Raw genomic sequence first — 22,785 nt, forward strand, 5'->3', positions numbered from 1 at the left:
CATGCATATGATAGTTCGGGATGAACGTCCCATAGCTGGGCGGAAGAGAACCCGGAACTGCATCAGTAGCCAGCTCATCCAAGAGTGGGAAGCCCAACCGATCCAAAGCTTGCACATATCCGATCATCTTGATCACATGCGGGCTCAGTGGATCACCTTCCTCCATCTTACAATCCATCAAGGATCGCCAAACATTGAACCTTTCGGTCCTAGCCTGCACCTGAAACATGCTCTTGAGACTCTTGATCATATCGAAAGCCCCAACGTCTTTGAAATGCTGCTGCAAGCCAGCATGAGGCAGGTGATCTCGTTTGATTCATCAACGAGTTTCTGGTAGGCATTCTTGGTTGTGGTACTAGCATTATCGGCAGGTTCCTCTGGAAGTGGATCCTCTAGAACATGTTCCTTTTTACCATGCTTGAGAACAATTCTCAAATTTCTATACCAGGTAGTAAAGTTTGTTCCATTCAGTTTATCCTTTTCCAGAATTGATTTCAATGCAAAGTTGGGTTGAGCAGGTGGTGCCATTCATCTACAACAGAAAAATATGCAATCACTAAGCAATGTGTTTATGTAGAGTAATTCTAGCCTTAAACAGAAATACTCCCACTGAAGTCAGCATCCCTCCGCAAACTCTCGGTGATTCAGGATCCAACTAGCACATGCGACTAGTGAGCTTTAGCATCACTGCTAGACAACATGTCTATCCGGTAAGCAACTCCTTGCTAATCGTATCTCTATACGACTCCTGTCGGTCGGGTAGGTATCTCATACCCCGGCTCCCGACCTCTTTTGCCACAAGGCCCAAAACCGTTTTGATAGCCTTGTCAAGTTAACCTAATGCAGTGCATGTCCGTGTCCGACACAAATCCTTCAGTTCAAGGACACCTAGCAGCACCCCAATTTTATGAGCCCACTACTAGACGTACTTGACTTGAGAAGGTGCAACATCGGGAATGTCAATTTACTTGATATTCATGAGGGATCTTTCTACCATTCTAACATGCATAGAAGCAAAGAAGCATAACAATCACAAGTAAAACATATATTGTGAAATAGTGTGGCTCCTTCATGGATGTTCTTCCAGGTCGGCTCCAACTCCGATGACCATCTAGAAACTCCATCTTGTTTGTCACGCCGGGACGCCAAGCCACCAACCTGATCTCTATTATCCAACTACTACAACTAGTAATTAATTTGACAAAGAGTCACAAGTCGACACGCATGTTGTTATACAATAATGTGACAACACTTTGGCTCCTGCCGGCTGACAAACATGACACGCAGGCCATGTATAATTTACACACATGCATCACATACACATGAGCCATACTATTCACATCAAACCTGCAAAATAAAGTTATGCAGAATCGCATTCTACCGGTTTGAGTGATCGTTTACGAAATACAAGGCGCTACACACACAGCGGTCCCGAATTCTCTGATCTGACCGATCTTATCGATCATCGTGAGCCCGATTCGGATTTACGTTTCACCGTTAACCCCGATGGAGGATACCTACCGGTAGGGGTAGGTTGTGTCACGACCTCATCGGCTCCGATCATCAGAAAACATAGCCACATCGATCCCCATGTGCAGTTGATCTCATCAACCGCGCACACAGCCGATCTCATCAACGACAACAGATCTCATCTATCACCTCCACATATCTAATACGCATATGATCTGAATCAAAATCCTCTAGCAGAGGCTCTGATATCACAGTTGGGATCTACGGTAGGATGCGTCGACTGCAAATTAAAATTTTCCTACGCGCAGAACAACCAAGAACATGCTACGGGAGATGGATCACAGTTCATTACCACTAGACGCGCAGTGCCGTGCAGCGGAAGAAGAGTTGGGGTAGCGCGTCCGCGTGGATCGTCTCCTCCTCGTCCGATCTTCCTCCTACAGCCGGTCGCCAGTCCCACGTACAGGTTCGCCGGAGCGGCGCAAGTGCACCGTCTCTAACGGTATCTGCGCGTGCAGGAGGAACATCGTGCGGCGGACTGCTAGGTCCGATCACACAATCGGCGGCGAGTGGAGGTGTCTATTCGCAACACATGCAAACCCTAGTGACAACGCCGAAGCGATCAATCGTGTGAGTGTACGACACCTCCACTTTATATAGGCGTCCGTCGCGGGCTCAACACTTGGGCCTCGCACGGACCCTAAAGCCCATAAGTCTACTCAGCCACAATCCGAATACAGCTCAGATCACATCCGACCAGTGTCCTCGGATCTGACGTCGTAGGTTCCTTCCCTTAAGCCGCGACCCCTTACGTTCAAGCCGGCTTGGTCGCAGTTCGGATCACCTCCGGACTACATGGCTAGTAGCAGCCTCTAGCAAGGCATGCCGACCACCAAGCAGACGTTGAAGCTGGTTAGGCGAACCTGTACATCACACTTCCATTCCTTTTGCCACACGATATATGTTGTCGGGCTCAAGGCGAGTCTGTCATCCTTGTGTTAGCCCGACCTCTTTCTCGTTCCAGTGATGCCGACCACAAACCAAATTATCTCATAATCCTTGTCGCATGGCCATGCTTATCCTGGTCGGATCACACGAGGGGCCCAGAGTATATCTCTCCTTATCGGAGGGGCAAATCCCATCTTGCTCGACCATGTCTCGCAGCATGGGTCTGGACAAGCCCGAAACCTACCTTTGTAACTACCCAGTCATGGAGTAGCGTTTGGTTGGCCCAAAGCAAGTCTGTTACCATCCCGAGTAAATGCGTCAGCTCAGGTCTTAGGACATAGAACGTATGTTGTACTAGAGACTCACAGATGACATATCGTTGCGTCTCATAGTTGGGTCTGTCCGACTCGGACCTTATCACAACTCGGATCCGACTATGTCGAATCCGACCAGATCCTTCCGAGTCCATATTATCCAGTTAGCATCCAATGCCCCATGGCTAGTGAGACCAAGCCATCGACCGTGTCATATGCTAGTCTAGATGGCTGCGCGTCCACACATCCCTTTCGACTAGGGACCTTTTAGGACGTTCATCATACAATGCATAGTCCCACGAATAAGTCACGTACTTGCTGATACACATCATTGATAATGTCTAAGGACTATCTTTATTCATAAACACATAGAAAATATCATCATACATGATTGCCTCTAGGGCATATCTCCAACACTAGCGACAATGAGGTGAGGCAGCATCGGAGGCGAGGCTACATTACTGAGAAATGGTGGCGTCAGGAGGAGGATAAGGTTGTCGAGCAAGCAAGAACGCCACTCAGCTTAGTGCGGTTGTTGGATTCAGGATAGATGGATAGTCCAGATGGAAGAGTCGTTAGCGATACGAGGGACGATCGAATTGATCCATCAGAGCACAGTGGCTTTCCCGAGTGTCTGTTAAAGATCAGATTTTTTTATTTTCATTTCTTTCCTTCTTAGGGGACTTCGCCCCTGCACCCCTCGGGTCAAGCCCGTTCAAAGGACTTTGTCCTCCCCCGGTACTACCTATGGATCAAATATCGTCGTTTCATCCATCACTCCTACCCCTCAATGATCGGTGTGCCCTACCACTGAACTTTCAAAACTACATTTCTTCCTTGGAGGTGGTTCGATTTCTAAGCAGCATACATCACAACTTTTATGCAATCATCTAAACTTTTGACCATGGCCTAATGATGTCATATCATGATACCATGCTACGTTTCATGTTTTTCTGTCTTCTTTAGCTATTTTTAGAATTAAATAACCAATAAGCTAAGTGTTGGCGGTTGAGTCTTGACACCGTGATGTTTAAAATCTTCAAAGTGTTTCCTCCAAACTCCCCATGAGAATCATTCAACACAAAAGAGGCCCTTCCAGCGGATGATGGCGCTTGGGTTGAAGGTGAAACCCATTGCAAGTGAAGTGGAGCTGGAGACATAGACCAATGTGCAATTGAAAATATAATCCATCAGTCGCAATAGCCTAACGACAATATTCATCTCTTTAATCAATATCTTGTTACACTTTTTTTCTGTAGATATCTTTTCCTTTTTTTTTCCTTTTCTGTAGTAATGCATGATTGTCCACCCCCATCCCAACATCGCCACCGATTTTTTCTCCTTGTGGTTTTTTTGCGGTACTAATACACTCCTCCTCCGCTTATGCTTTTTTTCATGTGAAAATAGGGACCATTGGCCATTGAAATGTATTCTCTGGGCGTCCTGTTCATCATTGAATATCATGGTGCGCAAAACTGTAGCGAGACAATGTTGAGCATGACCTACTTAAATCAACAAAGATCCGAAGAAATGTCAGCGATGTCAGCTACAGTAAGTGGGTGCTGTCAGAAAATGTTAGTAGTTTGACAATAGATTTTGAACAAGTGAATAAGCACTAATGAACGCAAAGATAATTTGTCAGGAAATAAGACACTAAACAAAGACAGAGAACAGAAATAACGAAGACGCTTCCCGTACGACATTTCATGTCCGATTCCCATCGGACACTCCCATTGCATCGTCAGATTCGTGTCCCACGTCTGATCAAAGGGTGATGCATGGCTCACTATCGTACGAGTATCGGAAGACAAATCGTCAAATGTATATCACTCCTCGGGAAAGGAAGATAGAGAGAGCATGATAGAGATTTAGGGAAACAATAGAGGAAGACCGAGGCTACATAAGCAGTAACAACAAAAAGGGTTTCACTATAATCCTTGAAGCGGCGGCCGATCAAGAGATTTGAATTTGGCATGCATTCTTTGGAATGCCTGGATCTTTGAATTGTTATCCGGTCACCACTAATGAATAAGATTGTAAATGGTGATTTGCCACCGGTGTAGTTTGTAGCAAATGGCCGTACATACAACTATGACTATTATCGTGTGGATGTCATCTACCCAAAGTGGCAAACATTTGTGAAGCCGTTGAAAAAACTGAAAGGTAAGAAAAATCTTGATTTTCATAATGCTCAAGCGGCGGCTAGAAAAAATGTGGAGAGAGCTTTTGGTATTTTGCAAGCCCAATTTGCTATTGTGAGAGGACCGGCTAGATTTTGAGATCAAAAAATGCTTTGGTACATCATGCACAACATAATCATCGAGAATGAGCGCGACCAAGATGTAGACATCCCGTGCGAGTGCGACGGAGGGGTGAAAGGGTGGCCCGTTTTGTTACCTCCTATCATGCCATTCGACGTCCTGCAACGCATGATAATCTTTAGAAGGACTTCATTGAAGAGTGGTGGGCATGGACTGGACGACAAAAAACATTATGATTTGTGCGTTTGATGTTGTATTATTGAACTACTTGTTGTGTTATTGCACTATTTGTTGTATTAAACGATAAACTGTTTATTTGAGTTGTAATAACGCAATTGAACTATTTATTGTTGATTTATCTTGTTTGTGTTTGATTTTTTGCTTGTGTTTGAAATACATATGTTGTTTGTGCAAGAGTCGTGCGTGCTACATTTTTTCGCGCTGCTGGAGCTGCGCGCGCTACATTTTAGCGCCGTTGCTGAAGCCAGCATTGCCTGGCAATTTTAGCGTCGCTGCTGGAGCCAGCGTTGCCTGCCGTGCCAAATCAGACGATGAGCGCGCGGCACAATAGTTTTTAGCGTACGGCGTATTCGGCGGTTGTTGGAGATGCTCTAAGCAAAAGATACCGCGCATTGCATCGATACACTTTTTAAGGCTCATCAACAGTACATCGAAGAAACCACGACAGTCGACAGTGAAATTAACCAAAAGTACATACACTGAAATGGATTAACCATATGAAGCTTTTGACAAAATATAGGGATCCCCATATGCTGAATCAGTCTTGGCTCAGTCGTCGGCATCGGAATCCGCTTGACAGGACCGGAGAAGGTCAGAGAAGGACATCTCACCGGAGCGGAGCTTCTCAAGGATGCGGCCTTCCTCCTCCACGACCTGGGTCACCTGACCAGACTGCATGTTGAAAGTGTAGATGGAGAGCAGCTGGATGATGGTGAACGGGTGCGCGGTCATAGGATGGCACAGGAAGGCCGGCAGGTCCAGGTTCACGGACGGCGCGTCGTCTCCGCCTGCAGCGCTCATCACCACGCTCTCACGTTGCTCCCCGTCGTTCAGGCGGTACATGTCGGTCGACTCCGAGCCCAGACGATCCGTGAAGTACACGCAGTTGGCTTCGATGGACGGGAACTTGTCGGCGTCGAGGCAGACGCACCTGTGACAGCCGCCGGCGAAGATGGCGCGGCTGCCGATGCTCTTGATGCGCTCCAGCGTGCTTGCGGCCGTGTCCATCTTGAAGACCTCCACGCGGCTCTCGAGCTTGAAGACGACCAGCGTTTCCCCGGCGGACTCCACCACGAAGCAGCGCTTCCAGGAGGCGGTGTCGATCCCCTCGGCGGGCACGTCGGCAGGCACGTCGTTGAACGGGCTCATCAGATCGGCGATCTTGGCGACCACCGCGGCCGGGAGCGGCGGCAGATGCCCCTGGTGGCCGTCGACGGCGACGAGGCCCTGGACGGCCTTCCTGACCAGAGGGTACGCGTACCTCTTCTTGTACCTGACGAACTCCTTGCTGTCGGGGCTGGCCCGGTAGAGCTTCATGGAGTCCTGGCAGTAGAGGACGAGGTAGGGCGGGGACGAGCCGGAGACGGCGGCGGCGAGCACGTGAGCGCGCATGCGGGCCGCGAAGCGGACCATGTGGCCGGTGAAGGGGTGGAGCACGCAGGCGGCGTGGGGCGGGTCCCTGGCGGCCAGCACGAGCAGCCCGTCGGCGGTGACGGAGACGACGAAGTAGGCGCCGAGGATGGGCATGCGCCGGCCGTGGAAGCGGCCCGTGGCGGTGTTGACGAGGAGGCGCGCGTCGACGCCGTGGGACGGGTAGTCGAGCATGACCCAGCCGCGCGGCCGGAAGCGCGGGTCCAGCGTGCGCCCCGGGTCGGCGGTCGCCGCGCGCCAGCTGTGGCAGACGGCGCGGAGCGCCATGTAGCAGTCGACGTCAGCGGTGTCGAGAAGCAGGTTGGCGACGCGGTTGACCAGCTCCGGCATCAGCGACGCCCACCGCTGGGCCTCCCTCTCCTCCATGGCGGCGCTCCGGCGGGAGGGAGGCGTGCGGTCGCGGAGGTTTCCAGATCTGGGAGCGTGGATCAGTGTGCCACACGTGAAGCATTCACGCGGGTGGTCAAGGCTCGAGGACCGCGGGTTCATGGGCCGGGCCGGCGGTGGGCGGTGGATGGGCTGGTGGGCTTGGTCCAGGGTGGGAGCGAGTGGGCTGGGTCCACGGCGACCTAGACCTCGGCCGACACGTCGCCTGGGATCGATCGACATTCGACACAGCGGCCGTCACTGTCGCTGTCGCAGAGGAGGGGAGGGGGGTTCCGTCCGGTCGTGCTCGCGTCCGGTCCGGGGGAAAAGGGCGGAGCTGCGAGGAGAGAGAGGCCCTCGCCGGCCGGCATGCAGAACGCCGTGCTGGCGTGCCCCGCGCCGTCCGGCGGAGGCGCGGGAGGAGACGGCGGGGTCGGGGGCGCAGGCGTCGTGATGGTGAAGCGCGCGGCCCTGGTGGCGTGCCTCACCTGCCCGCTCTGCCGCCTCCTGCTCCGCGACGCCGCCACCATCACCGAGTGCCTCCACACCTGTGAGTCCCCCACCGCTCCCGCTCCCTCCATCCCCGTCTCCGCGTCTGCGACCGTAGCGCGCTGTGGCCGAATTATAGCGTGCAAGGCGGCCGCTTGCTCCGGCCGTTCCGTGCGTCGAATCTGCGCCCGCCGCGGTGATCCCTGGCCCCGGCGCGTCTGAGGCGATGCCTCGAAAGGTGGCGGCGTGCGTCCATACTTTCCCACGCCCTGCGATTTGTGTGCGGTTCTGGCTGCTGCGTGTGGAAGCTGAATGCGTTGGCTGTCTCGTCAGAGAATTTGCAATTTCTTTGTCATCCGTATCATTGAATGGGTTATTATAGAGGTCATATGCAAGAGGTGTGCTCGTCTGAATGTCTGATGTCGAAAGGTGGTAGCTTCTATATATACAAACTCTGTTAGCTTGTCGCAGAGAGGCTAACTTCTGCCAATTCCCCAGGACCGCAAGTATGGGTTTGCTGCTCATGCTTTTTGCGAGTGTTTCGCCCATTCAGGAGATAACATGAGTGATTTGGTGCTTGAATGACAGCGAGATTTTGAGCATGGGCAGTGATCCAAGTGAAATCAGATGCATTATGGTTTGCCAGGAGGCTGTAGGCAACTTGTTTGTGATAGCAAAGGGACTCATGCTTGGTGTGATCAACCCTTCAGCTAGCATTTTGCTCACTTGCTTCTCAGTCTCACCTTTTGCAGAGGAGGGTATCTGTAAGGTCTACAATTTACTGGAGTGGCTCCTGGAATAAGGTGGACGGTATGGTCTAGCGCTCTGACAGGAGGCAGGCCTGTTGGTTCTTGGAACACATTAGAGAAGGATTGCAACAGTTGTACTTCTGCAGGAGGCTCTTCTGGTTGGGTCTTGTCTTGTGGAAATAAAATAGCAGTGGCCCATATGTCATTCCCTTCGTAACATTTGACAACCTGATCCATAGACATTTCCCTCAGATCAGACTGTTGGCTAGTTTGAATTCCCTGCAGTTTGACCATCTTTTCTTGGCACTGAAACTCAATCCACTTTTCCTTCCAATGGCAGGTCATGGGACCCCATTGTTCCAACCAATCCATGCCCAAAATAATGTCATAGCCTCCCGGCTCCACCACTTTAGCAGCATAAGTAAAGGTTTTGCCCTGTAACCACTAAGTTAGAGCAGGAACTTCAGATGAACATGCAAGAGTTTCCCCATTAGCCACCTTGACAGTTAAAGGAGTGGATAACTGTTTGGTCTCTGCTGCTATTCTAGGCACAACAGCTGGATCAATAAAACTATGTGTACTGCCAGAATCTAACAGGATAGCACCACTTTTACCCAATAGAGCTCTGAATCTGATTGTTTTTGGGTGCTCAGCTCCTGACAGGGCATTAACAGACAGCAACAGTTCCTCAATGGCTTCTTGCACTGCTAGAGCATCTAATATGTTATCAGATATCTGTGCATTGTCTTGTTGATCTGTGGTGATGGCCATAGCTTAGGTTGGACCAGCTGGCTTCTGCACACAAACATGCCCTGGAGCAAATTTTTCTCCACAGCCAAAAAGATAACCCATTTGCCCTTCTGTACTCCTTCAACTGCCTTGCCTTCCACAATGCTCCAGACCCAGTGCTTATTCTGTTCTCTGGTTCGCTGAAGGTTTGCTTTAGACTGAAATTTGCTGTTTTTTTGTCTAGCCAATGTGGCTTCCTGCACCGTTGCAAAAGCTGCTGCAGCAGCTATGGTGATGGGAAATTGTATCTCTTAAGCTCCCTTGAGCTCCTCCTTAAGCCCTAACATAAATCTGGTTACCAAAAATGTGTCACTAACTGCTCACTCATATAGCTTGACCTGATACACTAATTGCAGGAACTCCCTTTTGTACTCCTCAACAGTTCCCTTCTGTTTCAGAAGAAGCAGGGCCCTCATTGTTTCTCTATGCACATTCACATCAAATTTTGCGAGCGTCTCACGCGATGCGTGGAGAGGTGGCGGCGTGCGTCGATACTTTCCCACGCGCTGCGATTTGTGTGTGGTTCTGGGTGCTAAAAGTGTGGAAGGTGGATGCGTTGGCTGTCTCCTCAGAGGATTGGCGTTTTCGTTGTCATTTGCATCATTGTATGGGTATTATAGAGGATATATGCAACAGGTATGCTTGTCTGAATGCCTGATGTGGAAAGGTGGTAGCTTCAGTATATACATGCTCTGTTAGCTTGTCTCGGAGAGGCTAACTTCTAATTCCCCAGGACCACAAGTATTGGTTTTCTGCTCATGCTTTTTGTGAGTGTTTCGCCCATTCAGGAGATAACATTAGTGATTGGGCGCTCGAATGGCAGTGAGATTTTGAGCATGGCCAGTGATCCAAGTGAAATCAGATGAATTATGGTTTGCCAGGAGGCTGTAGGCAACTTGTTTCAGACTTAATAGTTACTTCTATGGTTGCTAGGGATTTGTGGTTGTAGGAGGCCTTGGTGCTGTTTTTGTGTTTGTAGGTAATGAGCCTGTTGGGGCACCGGAAAGGGTTAAAAATTTTAGCCAACAAACCGATGTCGTAGGTACATTTCATTAAATAAACCTGCTTAAGTTTGAAATGCGTAGTTTTCTCTGTCATATAATTTTTTCTATCGTTAAAAAAAAGAGGAGACAGTGAGATCACCAGCTAACTGTACATAAAGTCACTGGAAATGTAGAAAGATTGTGATTGGTGGATCCACTATGGCATCTTCAACTTCATTAGTTGTCAGGAAAAAATAATTAGGCTGGTTAGGTGTAGACGAGACCATTTGATTGTCATGAAATTAGTTTCACAATAATAATTTCTTTGTAATACTCCCTCCGTCCGGAAATACTTGTCGGAGAAATGGATATATTTTTATCCATTTCTCCGACAAGTATTTCCGGACTGAGGGAGTATTTCCTTAAAAGCTAATGGTTAAAATTGTGTATTGGAGATTGCAAAGCAGTTCGTCATCTATCTTTGGAAAGGAGCGAGAATTTTCAGTTATTCTTCTCTGATTTCTGTGTGTTTGAGCCTATTAAGGTTACTGTGAAAAACAGCCCTTCAGAAATTATCTGTAAAATCTTAATTGGTTCTTCCATTTTTGTGCTTCAACCATTGATTTATACCTTTGATCAGTTTGCAGAAAGTGCATATCTAAGGAGTTCATCGATAAGGAGATCTGCTACTGCCCTACTTGCAACATTGATTTAGGCTGTGCTCCAGAGGAGAAACTCAGGTTTGTCACAACCTACATATCACAAGCAGACGTTATTGTCTGTTTTTTAATAAACAACTTAAGCTTATGGTTCATGTCAATCAATTTTCTGTTCAGAGTTGATCACAGCCTACAATATGTGAGGTCAAAGATATTTCCTTCTAAAAGACGGAAGGTTGTGGACCAAGAAGCCATATCACCGGTCGAATCACCTGTCAAGAGAAAAGAAAGATCTCTATCTTCACTGTCAGTCCATGGTCCTCGGGTGTCTATACAGAAATGCCTCACAAAGAGGAGAACAAAAGCTTCGTGCTTACGCAGCTTGTCTTTGGTATGTAGCTTTTGTTTTAATCTGAAGGCTGTAATTTCGTAGCAGCACTATGTGACTACTTTGGGGCTAAAACATATCGGTTGACTTTATTCTATTGGGCACATCTTGGTTCTGAGCACTTCTTTATACATTGTATGTCTGGTATGCTAAATGAATAGAGCAAGAGGTCCTTTGATCCTTTGTTTGTTTGGTACCTGAAGTGTTTATGTGCATTTGAGGTTTCTTGTTTAATCATATAGGTCGTAATTGAGTAGCATCAACATTGACTGTGCAAGGGATCATACAAACATCGATTTAGTTAACTCTTTTCAATCAACCATGGTGAGATTTACGGTGTGTACACATGTACGTATCGGCTGGTGACATTAGGATAGTTGCACAACACGGTCTTTGTGTTTGTCTTGAACTCTTATTTGTTTTCTATACACATATGATGCACAGTGCCGTTAAAATTTGTGTTCGAACCTTAATGTCATTTATGAATGCATCAAATGCAATAACTGTTTGTGAGGAAGTATTGTCCACACCCTTCAGACCCTGCAATGTATGTATTGGTCAATGTTTGTTTGGGTTTCACTCTTTTTGAATGTATAAGTCATATCTGGTTAGTTATTCTTTTCGTGCTTTACATGATTTATATGCAGTATTCTACCTTGCAGGGCAATAAAGATGCAACAAAGAAAGTTGGAGGATGGAAACCTTTGGCCTCTCATATTAGAGTTGGTAAAAGTAAAAAATCTCTCAAATCAGGTTCCGAAGAGGACAATAGAACTGGAATCAAGTCTGATGATCCAGAGCATGGTGCTCCTTCCAATGAAGCAAAGGCTAGCCTCTTGAAACGCTTGTTGGAGTCTAAGGAACACCTGACAAAAAAGGAGAATCTAGTGAAGAAGACTGGAAGCAAGAAAGTGTTCACTCTGAAGGGGAAAAAGAAAATATTCAAGGCAAAACAACCTAGGAAAAAGAGAAGATTGCGAGCATTATGGTTCTATCTAGTGGCTGCTTTTGACCAGTAAGAAGCACTAGACTTATCTTACGACGTTTATTGTACTTTTTAAAGGAAACACAGGAATCATGCTTTTGTGTTTTCATTTGTTTCAGGAAGGGACAACCTCCTTTACCACAGCTACCTACGAAATTTTTGAGGATCAAGTGAGTTATCCAGGCTACTGTTTCATGTACAAACACAATATGTTAAGTTTGCGCTAACTTGCGCCTTTATCACATTGACCTAGGGATGTTGAATTGCCTGCTTCCTTCATACAAAAGTACCTTGTGCAGAAACTCAATCTTTCAAGTGAAGCTGAGGTATGTTTTCCCTTCTCCCAGTGTCAGTGATAAGCTAGACCTGAGAGAAAACTCAAATTATTGTTCCCAGCTTGGAGTCCGAATTTGTGTCGGACATCCTTTTGCCTCTTTTGGGCGTAATCACAAATCCCATTTATAGAATGAGAGAAGCATTTTCTCGGTTCATCAAAACCTCCTATCAAGTGATAGCTTTCAATATTTTTCATATGTATCGACCTATGGTGTGCTTGCAGGTGGAGTTGATGTGCGCTGGCAAGAAAGTGGACCCAGCAATCACCCTGCATGACATAACGGACTGCTATCTGGACAAAGGACCGAACGGTTGGGTGCGGTCGTCCGTGGGCTCCCCTGCCACCGGGTTCATCACGACGGTGTTCTACAGCAGGCCAGAGCTGCCCACACCCCCAACACCACCGCCACCACCTGAAAGTCACCATGGAGCGCCGCCTCATGTCTGAACCAGTTCGGCCTCACTCAGTCGTCTATTTCGGAGCCCTCTGGTTGGTGCCACATTGATGCCAACCTCGTGAGGCTCAGCTCGGCTCACCTCGCCTTGTGATATGTAGATAGATGTTCGGTCACATGCCTTGCGGGGATTCTGATTTGATCTGTTGTTCTTTACCATTTTTCTTTACCTTGACGGAGTAGCTGTACCTATGCGGTTTGTAATCCTGTGTTGAGTTGTTCAGTGCTGCTGTAACTGGACTTGAAGCCTTTATGGTGTGCCTCTGTAATGTTTGTAGCACTATTTTTTACTGTAAGCTCTTGTACAAGTTGTCGTCGAACCGGAAATTTGGTTATATATGGAGTAGTGTATGGAGTACTGATATTGACTGATGGATACTGTGTTGCAAGTTACAAGTAATTTCTTTGGCCTTGTATCTCCAAATGGCCAATTTGTTGGCTGATGTCTTTTTAATGCATGACCTTGCATTTAAATAGCTACTCTAGTATACATAGAGCTAAATTGCTCTCCAATAAAGACATTACATAAGGCACAGGGCGGATACATCTGGCATATGGAAGCTGGACTGTTTATTATCCTATTGCTGCCCCATTGCTGAAACCTGAAAGGGCATGCGCAACATCATTACATGTTCTTGCACAGTACATGACTTTGAAATTCAGAAAGTGAAGTCTAGCAAAAGTCTTCACATCTTGAAAAATCGCGACGAAGTACAGCTTTCAGCCTCCATACCCTGCTTCAACTCCATATCATCAGTTTCCAGGAGCACCTTTGCCCATTCCCAACCCGCTGGCGATCGGAAGTGCTTCACCCGCAGCCTGAAACTCATATTTCCAGGAACTCCGCTGTCTTGTGTTTGATCATCATCCACACTACTTCTCCAGAATTTTTTTTGCCTTCGCCACTTCTCTGATTTTGTTGAGTTCATTCCACCATGTCCACATCAACAACACTATAATGCAAATTCTGTCCTCCTCCTTCATGCTGCAGATTCCTTCCATTCCATCAGACCATCGCCTCTCTAGCATTAATTTACTTTGGAGCTAGGGATCCCCCTTTGTTCTTCCAATCCACATTCTCTCCACACTTGCTTCACTAATTTGAACTTGAAAAACAGATGTCCGCGGTCTTCGAAATCCCTGTTGCACAGGAAACATGTTGGGTTCATATCCATCTTTGTTTGGAACAGTTAACTTTCCAGATACATGGCCAAGGTGGAGGCTTTTCTGCAACACTAGAGCTAGAGGGGCTCCCAGTATCACGATTAAGGTTTATCTTCATTATAGAGCCTGTAAGCAGATTTCACCGAGAATATATTGCCCCCATTTGTCATAGTGCTGAGCAAGCGAGCCTTCAAAATTCTCCCGCAAAGGAATTTATTTTATCACTTAAGAAATCATTCTTTTTTACCCAGCAAAACATGCATACGGAATATTTCCATTTCAGCACACGACGCATACACAATCAAGATCTCTCTAGTTCAGAATAAGATCACCTGAATGACAGTATATATATATTATATATAACCTTATATCACCCTACATACAGTACATGATAAATCCCCCACCCTTCCGGACTGAATTCCGGAACCAGTTTATCACAAAGAGAAAAAGGAATCAAATGCCAGGAGAGAATCATCCTCCTATACCAATCTGTACACCCAACTTCTTCTGTCCAGGCATGCGGCTCCAGTCCAGGTAGCTAGAGCTTATCGGCGATCCTGCCAAGAGCATCGGCGAGCCTGCCGAGCACCACGGCGAGGCTGTTGGCCTGCTCTCTCCTCTCCTCGCGGTCGCGCTCCGAGTTCATGTTCTGCGCCTCCAGCTGCGCCGTCATGATCTGGCTGTTCCGCTCTAGGATCTCCAGCAGCTTGTCTGCTATGCCTTCTGCTCTGGGCTCACTGTCGTTGCCGGTTCGCTGTCTCTTCTGCCCGCTCTGCTGCAGAGTCGGTGAGCCTCCTGTCTTGGTGCTGCCTTGATGCCCTCCTTGCCTGTCTTTTGTTGTGCCTTGCTGTGCGCTCTGTTGCCTTGATGCCTCCGAATTCTCGGAAATCGGCAAGGCGATGACCGCCGGCGGTGGTGCCGGCGTCGCCTCTGGCGTCTCAGCATCTTCCTCCTCCGAGAAGAGGACCTCCTCCCCGGCGGGCCGGCCACTGTCAAACACGGTCTCCACTGCCACTGCCACTGCCACCTCCTTCCCCTTCCCTCTCTCCTCTTCCTCCTCCCCCGTCTCCTCATCATCATCCTCCTCCATGCGCACCACCCCTACTTCCTCCACGGCGGCACCACCACCGGAGCTGCTGCCGGCGACGACCCCCCGACCTCGACCTTCGAGTATGCCGTACACCTCGCGGTCGAAGAAGCCAGGGAGCCGGCGCTCCCGCCTCGCGTCGTTGCGCATGGCCCAGAACGAGGGCTCCCGCGCGCCGGCGGCCGCCCGCTCCCACTCCTTTATCTTCTTCCAGTCCCCAGCGAGGTTGCTCCACCGCTTCCGGCACTGCACGGCCCCCCTCTCCACGCCATGCCGCCGGCAGTACTCCGCGACGGCGGCCCACTTGGGCTCCAGCGCCGCCGCCGCCCCCTCCCCGGTTGCCCCGGCCGCCGCCGCCGCCGCCAGGCGCCCCCTCCCGCCGCGCACGCCGCCGCGGACTTCAACCATGCGCTTGCCCTCGATGAGCACCAGTATCTCCTGCCGCGTCCAGCGGGGCAGCCTCGGGGCGCGCACCGACGGGTTGGGCGCCGCCGCGGCCGCCGCACCGGCGGGGTCGCCGGCGCTGGACATGAGGGGAACGGAGTGGGGAACGCGTGATTTGGTGGGCGCAAGTTTCTTTTAGGGATTGTGGGCGGAAGTCGATTTGACGGCGTTGAAGCGGGTGGTGTTTTTTCTTTTTCCTTTTGAGCGAATGAGCGAATGAAGCGGGTGGTGTAAAAGGGTCACGTGGGCCGGACCGGCTGTAAAAGGGCCTGACATGGCACGGCCCGTGTCGGCCCTTTCATAAAGAAAGAAGTATAGTTTTCACCCTCAAATCCTGTCCAATGTCTCCGTAACCCCCCAAAGTCGATTTTGGTCTGATTTAGACCCCAAAAATGTCAATACCGGTTTAATCTCCCCCTGAGTGGTTTAGTGTCACATCAAGAGTGGTTTTGCATCTGATTTTGTGATTAGGCACTGATTTGTCACTGACGTGGCGTGCTTATATGGCAGCTGATCCTTGAAATAAGTGGGCGTTCGTCTTCGTCATGTTTCGCCTTCCTAGTGCAGACAGGAAACCGGAAAGGCCGCAGCGCCGCCATCCACACCTACTGCAATTGCGTCCCCGTCGTCGCCGGCGGCGGCCACCGTCTCTCTCACTTGACGTCGCCTTAGCATGGGATAGAGGAAGCGCGCGGTCTGTCGTATTCCGCGGTTAGGGCTACGCTGCCCTCAATCGTCGCGAGTCCATCTTCGTCAGAATCAAGCGATGGCTTCAGGTATGCTTACCGTAGTAATGTTCGTGTTAAGGACGAGGCTTGATTGCATCATGTGTTCGTGATAGCTCTGTTGTTTTGATATTAAAATGGGCTAATTTGCAGATGGCCGGCCTGTTAATTTCAGAAATAAAGTAGATGAATTTGCATTGTGCTTGTACTGATGATTGTCTTATAGAAACAGAACGTGCAGATGACCGGCCTGTTAATTTCAGAAATAAAGTAGATGAATTTGCATTGTGCTTGTAGTGATGATTGTTTTATAGAAACAGAACGTGACGTTTTTGACCGAATTTGACTGCTGAAGAGTGTTAACTCTGAATTTTGACTGTTGTTTTAGTATACAGTATAAATACTCTGAATTTTGACAGCATTTGTACAGAACTTTTACTGTAATTTTAGTACTGCAGTATAACTAGTCTGAATTTGGACTGAATTCAGAGTAGTTTTAGTAGTTTTGAGTACAGTTTTGACTGCAGTTTCAATAGTGCAGTTGCATTTGACTACAGTTTTAGTAGTTTTGACTGTATTTTCAGTAGTTTTAGTAGTTTTGACTGCAGCTTCAAGTTTTGTACATGTCATTTATCTTCATGTACGTGTACACATGCTTGGTGTCATGGTTGTATATTTTTATTTTCTTGGTGCCATCTATTGTAACGTGATGTACTTTCGGGGTTTATCCCCGCTATTCTGGGAATATAATGAGGGTTTTAGTTTACCCAATTAAACTAGTGTATTTGGACAGAATATGGACTGAATTATGATTGCATTTGTTTACTCTGTAAGTATAACTGAGAAGAAATTTCATTCATTTTGCAGCTCGTTTGGATCTGCGAGATCCACTTGATTACTTGTTGACCAGATATCATTAAGCCGGCTCATTTGAGAGGAAAAATGGACAGGTTGACTACTCAGGAGAACTAGAGGCAGAGGTGTTTATGCTCAGTTATGCAGAATTGTGTGCTTACGCTGAGGAATTTTTTTCTGAAAAATTCAATCTTCTGAACATATTACAGACATTTTCTTATAAATTCTCAGCATGAAGCACTACTCATGTGAATTACAACAGGCACTACTCACGTCTAAATCTTGCTAATTTTATTTGCAAGTCTTCTACTACTTAAGGACCTAATTCTACTACTGCTGCGCAGGGCCGTCTTCAGAAATTCGGGGCCCCGGTGTGAAAAGCAAAATGGGGCCCTAACATTTGAAAAAAAATCATAACATATAACTCAAGCATAATCACTTAATTATACAATTTATAATTATGTTATTTAGTAGTACAATCTTTAGAAAATTCTCAACTAGCAATGCAAATTCTTAGAACAAATTTATCAAGAGCACCCCTTTGAGATTGATCATCTTCTTCTAATTACTGTTTCTTCTTACGCTTTAAGGCACAAAATCATACTTTCTTCTAAAACTAGAATGCAAGATTGTTTCTGTTTATGAACCAAACAAAAAAATATTAATGCATTTGAACTGGTAAACTCATATGAATTATAGGCTTGTGACTTGAACAGTAAGAATCAGATAGAACCTTGATTTTGGTCTTGGACCATAGGACGAGCAACTATTGAAAATCTTGAATCTATGACAATTTCTGAACTTCAACAACTAGAAAACAATTGTTCCATCTATGACAATTTATGAACTTCAACAACTAGAAAACAATTGTTCCTAAACATATTAGTGAAATCTTAATACAACTTGACAGTTTGTATCAAAATTAGAAAAAAAAAAGGAGCTTAGGGCACCGGTTGGCCTTCTGTTCGGCGGCACCGTGGCAGTGTTGGCCGGCTCGGCGGCGGCCGGTGCTCGCAAGTCCGGTTCAGTTTCGCTTCCGCCTGTCTCCTGGCTGCAAAGCGATCGCCGCGGAGCCACTGAAGCGAAAAGATGGATCACAGAGATGAGATGGAAAGCGAAGCCATTACGGAATAGGGAACGGCGGAACTCATGGAACGTACATACACATCCTGCGCTGGCTGCCGTTTCGTATCGCTCGGATCGATCCACCCAGCATATGGCTCGAGGCCTTGAGCGGACCAGGCCCAAGTAGACTAAAATGACAGAGAGGCAACATTGGGCCAAAAACTGAAAAATTTCACACCATGCATACACGTATATGGACCCAAAATGGGGGCCCCTTGATTTTGGGGGCCCTGTGCGAGCGCACAGCTCGCACAGGCCCCTCAACGGCCCTGCTGCTGCGTGCTTGAATTGCATCTCATTCACAAACAACCTCATGCCCATCTCTAGTCAACTACCTTCGCCATGCAAGCTTCAGCCTAGAGCGAGATTCTTCAATTACATATTCTCTTTTTTCAGACGATTCAGCAACGTAATGCCACGATTCACCAACAGTCCACACCCTGAAATTGCATTGCAATCAGCTAACAATGGACTTTTCCAAGAAAATAGGCTCACACAAGAACAACAAGAACACACCTTTGATATCCTGGTACCTCCTCCCTGGATTCAACAGGCTTCAGGTAATCTGCCGACGGGCTTTCACTCCGCATCCGCACAACACTAACTTGTACTGCAACGGACCCTCATGATATGGCACCGGCGACAGTGTCACCGCAACCATACCACTAGAATAGGACCTGCGTCATGTGGAGGAGCTAGCCGAGAAGCTCGCGGATGACGCCATGGACTGCAGCCGATTCAAGAGTGAGGCCTGAATTCGAGCGTGAGGTCTTCAATCGAGTGAGCGAGCGTCGATGGGGAATTTAGGGTTCAAGCGCCCATTTGGGGAATTTATGAATTGTAAACACTGGCCGGGAAACGAGTGACCATTTGCCACATCAGCGCCAAGTGATCATCAAATAAATGAAAACCACATGCAAAACCACTCTTGATGTGACACTAAACCGCTTAGGGGTAGATTAAACCGGTATTGATATTTTTGGGGTCCAAATCAGACCAAAATCAACTTTAGGGGGGTATGGAGACATTGGATAGGATTTGAGGGTGAAAACTATACTTCTTTCTAAAGAAAAGGGTAGTGACGGCCCGAAGGCCTGGCCACGGGGGGATTGGCCCGACACACCAGTTATAAATCCCGGGCCAGCACGACTGCACAAGTAGCCCTCGTTATTTTTAGCCTTCCGGGTTTTTTTTTGTTTCAATAAAAAATCTAAAAAATTACTCCCTCCTGTTCTTTTTTACCTTTTTATATAAGATTTGTCTTAAGTTAAACTTCATAAACTTTGACCAAATTTATAAACAAAAATTATCAACATCTACAATACTGGAGATATATAATATGAAAGTTAATTCAATGATGCATCTAATGATATTGATTTTATATTATGATCATTGATATTTTCTCTATAATCTTATTCAAACTTTACTACGTTTGAGTTAAGACAAATTTTATAAGGAGACTAAAAAGAAACGGAAACAGAAGTAAAAACTACAGAATAATAAAAAAAATTCAAAAATAATATAGGGAAAAAAATCCAAAAGTTAAGAAATGCAAACAAATATATTTTTTAGAAAAATAATTAGTTACAAGCCGAATGGGCTGCATGCCGCGTCGGGCCATGCATGCCCATAGATAAAAGAGTTGTGTCCTGCCAACCTTAAGGCCTGGCTTTCAGATCGGCCTTGTCCCGGGGTGGGTTGAAGGCCGGCCAAACACTTTTAATCGCGTGGCATGACAGGCATGTGCTGGACCGAAATCCCATGCATGTGCCGGTCCACGCGACACGGCCCTGGCCAGGTTTGTGTAAGAGCATCTCTAGTACCCCCTTTCCGTGATAGGTTGGATTTGCTAAAGCATAACTAGATCTAGAAGAAGAAAAAAACTTTTGTCATATTTATCTCTCAGGACACGAGCATATTTGCTACTTCCTTCGATCCATATTACTGTCGGTGCTTTATTACAACTTTAAAGTACTAAAACAGCGACAAGCAATATGGATCGGAGGGAGTACAAGGTTCGTGCCAACTATCACTAGTCCATGTGCATCTTGCCCTCCTCTATTTAGGGTACATCTGTGAGTGGGCCGACCCATGTAAGGCCCTTTCGACCGATTTTGTATTGCTTGTTGAAGCTTCTGACCGATTTTTTGTTTTTCCCATTCTTGATTTTTTTTATCCTTTTTTGTTTTTTGTTCGTTCTTTTTGTTTTTATTTCTTATTTTTATTATGCACCTTAAATTCATGATTTTTTATTTTCATAATTTCTTTTTGCCCGTGTTAGTTGCATGCTTATCATCAAACATGATGTCCTTTGAGATCCGGTTTGTATAGCGATGGTTCTCTTTCTTTTTCCAAAGGAGTGACCCTGTTAGGACCGAGAGTATATCGATCAGAGGGGAGCGAATGAAAGATTTTTGTCGCGCACTCAATATAGTGGCGCCTAAACCAAGTGCAAGAAAAGCACTCGGCAAAGGCATGTCACTTGGCATAGCCGTAGCTTTGCCAGTATCCGACAAAATACATCCGGCGGAATGTTTCTGGTACACTACAAAGGGGTTGGACATGGCCGCGTTTTCGGTCAAGACAGGCCATAGTTTTAAGCTATTAGTACGTTATGTTCAACTTTGCCACTGTTATTTGAGTGGCACTCGGCAAACTTTTTTATTTGAAAATTTTCAGATGTGGTACAAATTTTAGGTCCTTCTTGTGGAAACATACTTAAGTTTTTTGTAGGCCTGTTTTTTTTTTTAACATTTTCTACACAGAACATACAATTTGAAAAATAAAATCTCCTCCCTATCCGCCCCTTTAATTTCCACTATTTCGCCCTTTCTTTCCGTCTTTTTTTTCTGCCCTCTCTTATCCGCCCTTATTCTCACATCACTTCCTCCTACCCATTGTTCTCCCGGTGCTCCTCAATCTCCTTCCCTTTTTCTTCTGCCATCATGACACTATATATAACTCCTCACCCCGATGTTGTGTTGCATCAGTGTCTTAGGCTATCATTATGTTTGTCAAATGACATGGTAACGTGAGGACTCTCTGGGTGATGCCATCTTCTCCATACAATAGGGGTATCCACAAACATGTCCTGACATGTTCGCGGACAAATGGGGGCCATCATTTGATGAATGCATTTAGAGATGCCATAATCCTTCTCATCCACCACCTTCTTCACGAGGTCTCCTTGTTTCACAAAGAATGGCTAGTTTACTATCAAGACGGCGTACCACTTGCGGATGAGCATCAACGGGGTGAAGACCAGATGGCTGGGCAGTTCACCCTCGCTCAAAAAACACAAGAGTTGGCTGGCACTATTGGGTACAAATGCTCCGAATAAGGCAAAGATCCATACCCGGAGGCTGTTGAGGAACGGGCTAGTAGTCGTGGCCGAACTGCATGGTAAGAGAATCAAAGGGGGCGTGTTCTATGCAGCATGTGGCAGAAAGAAATCCATCTACCCCGGTTTTGGGGTTGCCCGCATTCCAAACAATTCTAGAAGGTGCCCCGGTCGGAGAAGTTCCTGTAGTCATTCCACCGGAGGTGAATGGGTCCCAAAGTGCCATTTCCACTTGGTTGCAAGAATGGCCCGCTGGTGCAAGCGATGCTGAAAGAGAGACGATGATTTAGGGCCTATATGGCCTTTGGCTTGCAAGAAATTAGGCACACAAAGGCAAGAGAATTTTGGATGCAAAGGCAGTGGCCTAGAGGGTAGATGATCATATGCGGGAGTGGCGGGAGGTGCACGAGCGACACATCAAGACTTCACAGCAGAAGCAGCTAGAGGGATGGCAACCACCCGAGCTAGGCTAGATGAAAGTAAACACCGATGGAGCTAGTTCAACACCGCAAGTTAAAGGAGAAGGAGGAGTGGTTCCACGGGACCATGCTGGTGCATATAGGGGAAGTCCTGGCATGTCGGTGGGCGGTGCAACTGGCAGTAGAACTAAACATCCAGAAGGTCCACCTCGAGCTCGATAGCAAAGGGATGGTGGCGACGATGAACGACAACAAGAACCTCTCGGCTATAGGCCCACTGGTAGAGGAAGTCAAAGCGTTACTACGGACTCAACATGAAGCCTAGGTGTGTCGGGCAAGAAGAACAACAAATGGTGCTGCGCATAGACTAGCTAAGGAGGGGGTTAGCATTAAGATGAATAAAGACGGGCTTGATGTGCCACCATATTGTATTCTGCAGGTTGTTGCAGACGAGATCCTAGACTTTGTTTAAGTTTCTTCAATTGAATAAAATGCATTACGCCTTAAAAAAGGTTTGGCGTAAGAGATGATATGATGCCCTATTGGGTCGCAGGGTGTGCCTCGATTCAAAAATGTCGATGGACCATATTCAAGCAAGAGGCAGCCGATGCAAGGAAGAAGAAAGGGTTCATTTTTCTCTCACTCTCTCTCAAAAAAAGAAAGGGTTCATATGTTCACACGGCAGCGCGCGCACAGAAAACAATCATTTTCCATGTATACCATATATTTATTTCTTTATTTTGAGGATTATGTTTACGGAAAT

General features: G+C 47.1%; 2 protein-coding genes across 3 annotated transcripts; one reads left to right on the plus strand and one right to left on the minus strand.

Moving 5' to 3' along the window:
* Positions 1-7,288: 7,288 nt before the first annotated feature.
* On the plus strand, positions 7,289-13,256 carry LOC119303570 (E3 ubiquitin protein ligase DRIP2-like). Of its 2 annotated transcripts, none has more exons than XM_037580700.1 (7): positions 7,289-7,580; positions 10,681-10,780; positions 10,877-11,090; positions 11,735-12,102; positions 12,192-12,242; positions 12,326-12,398; positions 12,632-13,256. In XM_037580700.1, exons 1-7 carry the CDS (start codon positions 7,400-7,402, stop codon positions 12,854-12,856), a joined length of 1,212 nt encoding a protein of 403 aa, XP_037436597.1. In that variant the 5' UTR covers positions 7,289-7,399; the 3' UTR covers positions 12,857-13,256. The 2 variants fall into 2 exon arrangements, with proteins under 2 accessions (XP_037436597.1, XP_037436598.1); XM_037580701.1 differs by having other exon boundaries at positions 7,292-7,580; positions 11,750-12,102.
* A 1,087-nt stretch (positions 13,257-14,343) lies between these two features.
* Positions 14,344-15,685, minus strand: LOC119303571 (trihelix transcription factor ASR3-like). Its single transcript, XM_037580702.1, has one exon. It carries the CDS (start codon positions 15,643-15,645, stop codon positions 14,566-14,568), a length of 1,080 nt encoding a protein of 359 aa, XP_037436599.1. The 5' UTR covers positions 15,646-15,685; the 3' UTR covers positions 14,344-14,565.
* Between the last annotated feature and the right edge of the window lie 7,100 nt (positions 15,686-22,785).

This window comes from Triticum dicoccoides, chromosome 5A (genome assembly GCF_002162155.2).
Source record: "Triticum dicoccoides isolate Atlit2015 ecotype Zavitan chromosome 5A, WEW_v2.0, whole genome shotgun sequence".
Taxonomy (NCBI): Eukaryota; Viridiplantae; Streptophyta; class Magnoliopsida; order Poales; family Poaceae; genus Triticum; species Triticum dicoccoides.